Source organism: Calidris pugnax, unplaced genomic scaffold (assembly GCF_001431845.1).
Source record: "Calidris pugnax isolate Ruff unplaced genomic scaffold, ASM143184v1 scaffold244, whole genome shotgun sequence".
In the NCBI taxonomy this organism is placed as follows: domain Eukaryota; kingdom Metazoa; phylum Chordata; class Aves; order Charadriiformes; family Scolopacidae; genus Calidris; species Calidris pugnax.
Window position 1 is genome coordinate 592984 of NW_015091141.1, and position 8632 is coordinate 601615.

Sequence of the window (8632 nt, forward strand, 5' to 3'; positions counted from 1 at the left end):
GGAGAAGCACTTGGATTGGTTTCAGCACCAGGGGATTGTTCCCATGTGGCGATACAGCGATTCCTGCGTTAGCAGGAGCGCAGATGTCATCTCTCTTAAATAACTTGCATCTTTCAATGGAAGAGGAAAGTATCTTCATTTAAACTCTTAATGGTTAACCAAAGCAAGAGGACAGCTTGTTTTGAATAATAAATGCCTGTGTGACTGCAAGAACGGACTTCAACACCTCTGGTATTTTCAGTATGCAGAAGGTGACTTCTTCTGGCATAGCGTTAGCATAAAGACAACTCAACCCAGCGCCGTCTCAGAGGAATAGAGATAAATTGCTCCCAAGTTCTCTTATTTCTTCGAGATGTATTTAGTGCTGTGTGCTGTACTGACTGCTTCAGCTGTCTGCTTTCCCCTGCTGTCTTCCTATCATCAGCCTTAAAGACTGCTGCTGTAGGAAGCCTGATGCAAATCCAGTCGGAGGCAAGAGAAACAGCTTTTTTAACCTAACGAGCCAAAAGCTCGGGAAGAATAAATACAGCAGAGAAGAGAGAGACGGCAGGGTGAGAAGCTCTGTTTAAAGTGCAGTGTGATATTTGTACAAAGGCAAGGATTGAGACTCTGAACCGAGCTTCTCATAAGGAGCACGAGGGGAGCTTGGATGAGTTTCCGAGGAGGACTTTGATGGGTTTGCTGGGAGAGAAGGAGGCCTGGCATCCCTTGCAGGGGTGACAGAGAAGAGGGTGAGTCCCTCTGAACAGCCACTGCTTGGGAGAATACTTGGTATGAAAAGTGCCTTCAGGTAAGGGACACGCACCTGACTTCCCCTCACACCGTACTGTCGCTCAGGTGTAGTCATAAGAATTGAATCTTCTGAAGTAAACCCTGGAGAGGCTGCAAAGTGGGGAAAAAAGTCCCCAAACTGGGAGCAGACCTTCTGGGGAGTTTTCCTTGCCCCTGGAGCACAGCCTTCTGCTTTGCTCAGGCTGGACTAGTCTGTCTCTGGTGAGAGGACTCTCCTTCAGCCACCTCCATCCCTTCCCCAATTTAGACTCCACGCCACTTGCTTGGGTATATAGCCACGTGGCTTTCATGTTCAGCAGGAACATCTTCCTCTTCAAAACATCTAAAGCAAAATAGCTTTGCTGCCCTTGATGAGCAAATGAGGACCAGTCTCTTCTTTCAGCCAAGGTGGACCTGCCATGTTTGCCTCGGCTTTTGCTGCGGGGATCACAGATCTGTCCTGCCTCCCCTCCCTGCCCTCCCTGGCTAATCTGATCTCGTTAGGGAGGTAATGAGCTGTTTGGCTCAGGGTGGAGGTTTGTGGCATACTGGTGTCCTTGGGACCCCCCTCTATTTCTCTTCTCACTTCTCTGGGGTTTGAGTTTCTGCTTTTTTATCCCGGCTGCTTTCATCATCCCTTCCCTCTTAGGGTCTGCTGGGCCAGCAGGTCCTGACCTCAGCACTTCAGAGCCTGGCTTTGGGGCAAAAGAGGAGCAATCGTGTCTGGGACAGCAGAGCATTGCCCTTTAGGCACTAGTGGGGAAGGGAGAGCGTGCAGGCTGCCTCCTGCTGACTGCAGGGCCAGGGGAGGGTGGAGGTGGAAGCCCAGCCGTGCTGTGACCCACAGAACAAACCTGGGGAGTCTGGAGCTTGCTGTGCTGCGGGAGGATTTTTATATTAATTGTCATCGCATAGTGTGTGGTGAAAGGAATTTAGTGATGCTTGAAGGTGCTTCAGAAATCTTTCCTTTTGCCCATGAACTTCTGCTCTTTGACTTTTTCTGCTTGGTTAGAAGGTCTGAGTCGTGCTGACGGCAGAGCTGGCACGCTCCTCTCAGCCCTTGTGTGCAGCTGGGGCTCTGCTGGCTGCTGTGAGCAAGTGCCAGCGATTCCAAGAGCCATCACGGAGGGGAGAAAGAGGGTTGTGGTGGTGCTTTCTGATCTAGCAAGGAAGAAGCAGTGCCAGTATCATTCCTGATGTCCTCGTGTGCCAGTGAGTTAATGTTTCTGGAAGCACAGCTTGCCAGCTCTTCCCAGACGGTGTGACACAGAAGGTCCCTTCATGAATAGCTTCAGACCATCTACAGGAAGCCACAATCAACATTCAGAAATGTTCCCATCTTCCAGCAAAGCTGCAGCCCTAACAGAATAATGAATATTGCTGAGTTCTGCTTAGGCAGGTGATTTGAGTGGCTGCTGTTTATCCTGTTCGGGGTTCTTAGTATGCAGAAAGGTGGTGGCTTTTTTGGCAGCTCAGCAGACGCTGAGATGTAGGCTCTGCTCTACCTTATGGCTTGCTTTGTTGCTGCAGGTACCTTTCCTGCCTCGGGTCATTCTGATGGGCTTGTCCGGCTGCTGAGGGACAAGCAGCCCTGCCCTGCCTGCCAAAATATTTATCAAAAGCTCAGTGATAAATGAACAGCCCCCCCTCCATCGATGTGTTATGCTGTTGGGAAATGGTTTGGCAGCGGGATGCGATTGCCCAGGAGCCAAGGGCCGAGGTGCCAGCTGGAAAGCGGTGACCAAACGTCACAGGAGAGAGCAGGCAGGAGAGACACAGTGTTCTGGTTGCCGTCAGCGCTGGATCTTTTGTTTATGGTTTACTTTATTCATCCTGTGGGTCAGAGAAATCCAGTCTGGGAGGGTAGGTCTTCCAGGCTTCTTCAGCACCAACTTTTTTTCCATCAGTGTAGAGCATCAGTGAGTGATGCTTTCCCGGCCACCCCGGCATCCCCCTGCCCAGAGCTGATGTCTTTGGCAGTCACAGCAGCACCTGCTTCCCCCCAGCCCTCTTCTGGTGTGGTGTGTGAGCCGATGGGTGAACATTGCTGCTTCTCTCTCCTTTAAAAGCTTGTTACTCACAGGCCTGGTCTAAACAGGCAGCGAGCAGGCAGGGATGAGGCTTCTTATTTTTTTCCCTATGGTTATGGGGAGAGATCCTTGTGTAAGCTCCTGCTGAAACCAAGTTTGGGGTTTGGCAGAGTAAGTGTCCCCATGTGGTGCTGGATACAATAACGGGGGATCTCTCTGTGTCCTTTGTCCACTACACGAAGTGCTCACGTGGGAGTTTCTGTCCCTGGTGTGCTTCGGGTCCTGCCAACCCCAGTAGCGTGGAGCAAAACCAGACTGGAAATTAACTTTGAAAATCAACTGTGAAAAGACACGGAACAGGTCTGGGAGTGAGTCCAGTCATCTTCCACAGAGAAGCCTGTAGGCAGGTTGGGGAGAAAAAGAAGACTGGCTGCTGAAGGGTTGGTGAGGGGGCCAGAATAGCCCTGACCTGAGATCCTGTGGCTTTTTACCTCATGTCGTGGGAACCTGGGGCATGTAACGCTTACACGGGGCTTTGTGAAACTAAAAATTGAGAGGTACAGAGATATTATGGTGTTGACAGCCGCCTAAGCACTTAGAGAACAATTTAGGCTGCAAATGGGAAGCTGTTCATTTGTCTAGTTGAGTAAATTAAAATTCTGTGCACGTGATTCCAAAGGAGACTTTTTTCTTTAAAAAAGAAACAAACTGAAAAACCCAACAGATCTTACTTGGAGCTGTCTGCAGAGCTGGAGCCAGCTCCCTGTCTGCGTGCACGTCTGTGCACTGCTCTCTCCAGGGGAGAAAAAGATAATGACAATGTGCATTTGGGATGTGTGCTCTAGAAACGCGGTGTCTGGAGCGTGCCAGCGCTGCCTGGGACAAGTATGAGGTGATCCAGCAGCACCACCAGATTTTTAAGACTGTTTCCTCCATCTTCTGCTGAGTAAAAGTAAAGCTGCTTTTCACACCCGTGCTGGGGAGGATGAGGAGAGAAGCAAGGCATGAGACAGCTTGGCCTTGGTGCCTCCTGACCTTTGGGAAGCTTTCCTTGACAGTCTTCTCCAAGTGTGCCTGCCTGGAGCTGTGTTATGACTTGGAGGGCAAGCTGGCAGACGGCGTGTTGTCTCTTGCCTTTAGAAATGATGGTCTTGACCTTCCACCCTGCTCCTGAGAACTTGGGGCTGTGGTTTTTGCTGATGTTTTTATCCTTATTCCTATTTAAAGAAGACCCAGGCTGCAGCTGCCAGCCAGCTTGAGAACTCTCTCCTCCCAGAGCATATTTCTGGCAGAAACGGTCTTCACAAACTAGGTTTTGGGTCTGTTTCTCTTGGCTAAAGGAACTCGTCAATCCAGAAATAAAATAAGTAGACTTTATTTAACTTGCCGGCAGTTTGTCTTGGAAGGCAGGGTGGGGGGTGTCATCAGACTTTTTGTTATTTCCTGATGCTCATTCATTCACATGTGCAGCCTTGGAACCTAGAAGTCAAAACTAATATAACAAAAATGAAAAGAAAGCTCAGAGTGCTTAAAATGTGATGTATCCTGTTAGTAGGTATTTCTCGAATGGGTTCTTGAAAAGCAGCAGCTTTGGTTTTGTGGAATCTTTTAATTATGGAAAACCATTACTTCATTCTTATTTTTTCATTTCTAAACCAAGGAGAAACTGATTCTTTTCTCCAAAACAAAAACAACCAATTCTTTTTCAGTATGTTCTGGAAATGTTCTAGAAGTTACCCCGCAAAATATTATGGACTCTAGGCATGAGCTCCAAACTTTCCCTGGAGGAAATTGAAGATGCATCTGCTCCCCCTGCCCCACAAATACTTCTGCAGTTATGAAAGCTGATCATCAGGTCCCTCGGAACAGCCTCAAACACAAACTTTGAAGGGCTCGCTCTTCATTCTGAGCTGTCAGACATGAAAACCAGCCCACCAGGCATGACTTGCCTTTGGTACCCTCTCCCCTTCTGGTTTTGTTTGGTTTTTTTCACATTTGAGCCTTTCTGCCAATGGTACAACCACGGATGTGTAGGTGTTGGAGGGGCAGCAGGGACACAAAAATCAAGCTTCACCTGGGGTGAAAGAACTGTGCAATGAGGTTGGGATAAAGCTCAACAATCAGAATTGTTAAAAAGGATAAAATTGGGCAGGCTTTGTGAGAGCTGCTTATTCTGAGAGGGCTTTGAGAGAAAGGCAAACAGCGTCGAGGTGCACGCAGCGTACTGGGGAAAGGCTGTTTCCTACTGGGGAAAGGCTGCTTTTCCCAGGGAAAGAAATACTTCAAGTGCCAGCTCAAGAAGTCATTGTATTGTGAGGATTCAAGTGCCTTTGTGGCTCAGGTGCCCTGGTGTTTTATCATTCCCATGTGCTCCAGATCTCACGCTGCTGATTATTTTTTTTTATAAACTTGAGGTACATCACATCTTCGTAGGTGGGTTCCGTACAGGTGCCCCCAGTCCATCACGGCTTTGGCAGCAGCAAATATTGTTAAGGCTGTGTTTCAGGAGGACTGGGTAGTTTGTTTTTCCCATCTGTATTGTGGATTTTCCATTTCAGTGAATAAAGGAGCGACTCCCCTGGTCCATGAGGATGCTTGACAGTCTCTGTGTTGTACCAGGACAGATGTAGGCAGTTTTTCAGCTCCCTCCTTCACTGGGTTGGATCTAGGCATCTCCTGGGGAGGACCAGGCTGCTAGCTGAGAATTTCCTTTGCCAGCTTAAGATCTTGCTGTAGGGACAGCTGTTCCTGGAGGATACCCCCAATTCAGAAGGAACCAGTTCTGCCAAGCTTGCTGCTAAATGGTCTGTGGTCCTGGAGTCTCACCCGGGCTGGTTTGTTTTGCCCTTGGCTTCGTCCTTTTGCTACTGGGGTTACCTTTCATCCGGTGTTCCCCGCTGGGCTGCCTCCGCTCACGCTGCGAGATCATCTGTTCCTCCCTAGTTCCCCTTTCAGGGCATCTTCAAGTGCCTGTTGTCACTTGAAATGTCCTCGATAGCAAAGAAGAGAGTGACAAGAAGTCAGAAAAATAACGGGAGAGCTGCCGAGAGGCTGCTGCTAAAGACAATTCTCTAAATGCTGTATGTGCCCGACTGGTACCGAGAGGCAGCTCCTGATGCTGTGACTTGGGTGCCTGCAGGGCCATGCACAGCCTACTTTCCTTGTGCCTGTCCTCAGAAATACTTCGATTCGAGAAAAGCTCACTCATTAAGAGTTGCTGTGGACCTGAGTGGTGGCTAGCAGTCTGGTTGTGGTCCTGGGTCCTGCTCGCTGGGCTCGGGGAGAGGGTGGAGAAACCCCCAAGGTGATGTTTCTTGTCCTCATGGCTGCAGCCACAGACTTCCCTGCCATGATTGTGCCTGTCCTGATTGCCAGCATCATTGTGCTGCACCTCGAGAGGTGACTGGGGAGTGAGTGGTGGGTGTGGGTGGTGACCAGGGAAGATGGATGTGGGCTGAGGATCATAGAATCATTGAGGTTGGAAGAGACCCTTGGGATCATCGAGTCCAACCATCTCCCCTACTCTACAAAGTCCTCCCCTACACCATGTCCCTCAGCACTGCATCTAAACGGCCCTTAAACACAGCCAGGGATGGGGACTCCACCCCCTCCCTGGGCAGCCTGTTCCAATGCCCGACCACTCTTTCAGTGAAAAATTCTTTCCTAATGTTCAGTCTAAACCTCCCCTGTTGGAGCTTGAAGCCATTCCCTCTCGTTCTGTCACTAATTACCTGTGAGAAGAGACCAGTACCAACCTCTCTACAGTGTCAGGATGCAATGGGTACCTCTCTTTCCAGAAGAAAGGACAGGGTGAAGGTCCTACAGCAAGACCTTTGGTCTGACCCCCTGCGGTTTGCCAGCATCACTGTGCTGTGTTCGTCACCTGCCAGTGTGGAGGTGACAATTAGCAGTACTGGCTGCCCTCAACAAAGCCTGGCCTGGATCCCAGTCATGAGATCTCAGTCCTGCAGAGACGCCTTGGTGCTTATTGGCATCGCTCACCTTCTTCCTTGCCAGCAAAGGGGTGACAGAGTGAGACAGGTCCTGGAAAGGGAAATCCTAGACTGGTTTGGGTTGGAAGGAACCTTAAAGATCATCCAGTTCCACCTGCTGCCATGCTGGAGATGGGTGTGCTTTATTAACTGTGGTGAGTTCTGCTGCCATCCTGTTGCTGAACGCAGTTCTTCTGCAGAAGGGAAAAAGACTGTTTCTGCCTCAGTGAGTGTGGATCAGGTTTGTGACAGGAGGGGAGTGTGTCTCACACAGCCTTATTCCTCCAGATGCAGTCACCAAGGCAGTTCCTCTTCATTTGTAAAGATTGCTGCTTTGGAAATTATTTGAGGGATTTTCAAGGCAGAGGAGGAATAAAACCTTCCCTAATAGTCCAGGACTAGTTAGTACAGACCTTTGGTCTCAATGTTAGCCCTAGTAAACACACAAGTAACGTGACTGGAGCGACGTTCTGTCCCTTAGCCTTTTGGGGGAGTGGTCTTTCAGGTGGGTCTTCCTTTCATTTTCCTACTATGAAACTTCCTGATTGCCCCTGATTTTCTTCCACCAGGGGATCCTCTTGGTGTACGACATCACTAATCGCTGGTCCTTCGATGGGATAGACCGATGGATAAAGGAAATAGATGAGGTAGGTTGAACGGAAGGACATGTGCGGTGGTCTATAGCAAAAATCTGGGGAGGTACCACCTGAGGTGCCACTTCTGATACGGGGACATGAATGGCTCTGCTATGGAGAGGAAATCATAGAATCACAGAATGGTTTGGGTTGGAAGGGACCTTAAAGCCCACCCAGTGCCACCCCCTGCCCTGGGCAGGGACACCTCCCACCACACCGCGTTGCTCCAAGCCCCCTCCAACCTGCCCTTGAACCCCCCCAGGGATGGGGCAGCCACAGCTTCTCGGGGCAACCTGGGCCAGGCTCTCACCACCCTCACACCAAACAAGTTCTTCCCCACAGCTCAGCTCCATCTCCCCTCTTGCAGGGTCCAACCCTTCTCCCTCCTCCCATGGCTCCCCTCCCTCATCCAGAGTCCCTCCCCAGCTTTCCTGGAGCCCCACCCCCCAACTCTCTCAGCCCCCCCTCCCAGCACAGGGGCTCCAGCCCTCCCAGCATCTCTGTGGCCTCCTCTGGCCCCTCTCCAACAGCTCCATGTCCTTCTGCTGTTGGTGGCCCCAGAGCTGGAGGCAGCACTGGGGGGTGTCTCCCCAGAGCGGAGCAGAGGGGCAGAATCCCCCCCTGGCCCTGCTGGCCACGGGGCTGGGGATGCAGCCCAGGATGCAGGGGTTTCTGGGCTGCCAGCGTATGTTGCCAGGGAATATTGAGATTCTCATCCCCTGAAACCCCCAAGTCCTTCTCCTCAGGGCTGCCCTCCAGCCAGTCTCTGCCCAGCCTGTATTTGTGCCTGTGTTTAGATTGTCATCTAAACAATTGTTTGATAAGCAAAGCAAGCCACGCCCAGGATGCAGGGGTTTGCAGCTGTATGTTGCCAAGGAATATTGAGCTTCTCATCTCCTGAAACCCCCAAGTCCTTCTCCTCAGGGCTGCTCTCCAGCCAATCTCTGCCCAGCCTGTATTTGTGCCTATGTTTAGATTGTAATCTAAACAATTGTTTGATAAGCAAAGCAAGGGGATAAGTGTCTGCTCTCTATCTGTATAAATCCTGAGTAGTAGGAAAGAGCTTGGGAATGGCCAAAAAAGATAGGAAAGTTCTCTCTAAAACGGACTGTGGAGGGGATAAGTTAGTCTTCTTTGTGATGTAGTAGCAGACCCTTGGTCAAAGATCCATTTCTGATTCTGTGCCCGTCACTGTTCCTTCAGC

The 8632-nt window shown here is 50.3% G+C and overlaps 1 protein-coding gene across 1 annotated transcript in view; it reads left to right on the plus strand.

The window, feature by feature from the left end:
• RAB40C (RAB40C, member RAS oncogene family) overlaps positions 1–8632 on the plus strand; it is a 42528-nt gene that overhangs the window by 30254 nt on the left and 3642 nt on the right. Inside the window, exon 4 of the mRNA XM_014958684.1 lies at positions 7363–7440. Coding sequence (XP_014814170.1) covers positions 7363–7440 — 78 coding nt within the window. The remainder of the gene's footprint in view (positions 1–7362; positions 7441–8632) is intronic.